The sequence below is a fragment of the Acyrthosiphon pisum genome, chromosome A1 (assembly GCF_005508785.2).
Source record: "Acyrthosiphon pisum isolate AL4f chromosome A1, pea_aphid_22Mar2018_4r6ur, whole genome shotgun sequence".
NCBI classification, from domain to species: domain Eukaryota; kingdom Metazoa; phylum Arthropoda; class Insecta; order Hemiptera; family Aphididae; genus Acyrthosiphon; species Acyrthosiphon pisum.
The window spans coordinates 76,719,815-76,721,173 of record NC_042494.1 but is presented as its reverse complement, the minus strand read 5'-3'; the positions used below and the strand labels follow the sequence as shown (position 1 = coordinate 76,721,173).

General features: G+C 53.8%; 1 protein-coding gene across 1 annotated transcript in view; it reads left to right on the top strand.

Moving 5' to 3' along the window:
- LOC100576045 overlaps positions 1–1,359 on the top strand; it is a 3,057-nt gene that overhangs the window by 1,237 nt on the left and 461 nt on the right. The window contains exon 2 of the mRNA XM_029486267.1: positions 37–1,327. Within this exon, the coding sequence (XP_029342127.1) occupies positions 37–1,327 (1,291 nt within the window). The remainder of the gene's footprint in view (positions 1–36; positions 1,328–1,359) is intronic.

The following is a 1,359-nucleotide window of genomic DNA, read 5'->3' as shown; positions in this document are numbered from 1 at the left end:
CCGTGGGTCGCGGATACGTGCTACTTTGCCGCGAAGATCGGCCACAAGGACTGCATAGTTTACGCACGTGTAATCGGGTGCCCTTGGAATGAGAATACTTGCAGGAATGCCGCATTGAACGGTGACTTAGACTGCATGATATACGCACGGTTAAACGGGTGCCCGTGGGACGAGAAAACGTGCAGCTTTGCCGCATTTTCCGGTCACATTGACTGCCTGATATACGCACGGGAAAACGGGTGTCCGTGGGACGCGGATACGTGCAACTTTTCCGCGAAGAACGGCCACAAGGACTGCCTAGTTTACGCACGGGAAAACGGGTGCCCTTGGAATGAGAAAACTTGCAGTTATGCCGCATTGAACGGTCACATGGACTGCCTGATATTTGCACGGGAAAAAGGGTGCCCGTGGAACGAGAATACGTGCAGCTTTGCCGCACATTCCGGTCACATTGACTGTTTGATATACGCACGGGAAAACGGGTGTCCGTGGGACGCGAATACGTGCACCTTTGCAGCGAAGAACGGACACAGGACTGCTAGTTTACGCACGGGAATACGGGTGCCCTTGGAACGACTGGACATGCTTAAGTGCCGCAACAAACGGTCACATGGACTGCTGGTATACGCCCGGGAAAACGGGTGCCCGTGGAATGAGAAAACTTGCAGCTATGCCGCTTTGAATGGTCACATGGACTGCCTGATGTACTCACGGGAAAACGGGTGCCCGTGGGACGCGGATACGTGCAACTTTGCCGCGAAGAACGGCCACAAGGACTGCCTAGTTTACGCACGGGAAAACGGGTGCCCTTGGAATGAGAAAACTTGCAGGAATGCCGCATTGAACGGTCACATAGACTGCCTGATATACGCACGGTTAAACGGGTGCCCGTGGGACGAGAAAACGTGCAGCTTTGCCGCATTTTCCGGTCACATTGACTGCCTGATATACGCACGGAAAAACGGGTGTCCGTGGGACGCGGATACGTGCAACTTTTCCGCGAAGAACGGCCACAAGGACTGCCTAGTTTACGCACGGGAAAACGGGTGCCCTTGGAATGAGAAAACTTGCAGCTATGCCGCATTGAACGGTCACGTGGACTGCCTGATATACGCACGGGAAAAAGGGTGCCCGTGGGACGAGAATACGTGCAGCTTTGCCGCACATTCCGGTCACATTGACTGCCTGATATACGCACGGGAAAACGGGTGTCCGTGGGATAAGCTAACATGGTTCTATACCGCATCGAACTATTATGCCGCATCGATGTTTGGCTTGGACGGCCACAAGAAATGCTTTGTTTACGCACGGGAAAACGGGTGCCCTGGTAACTCCTACTCGTACTTAAATGCCGGAACA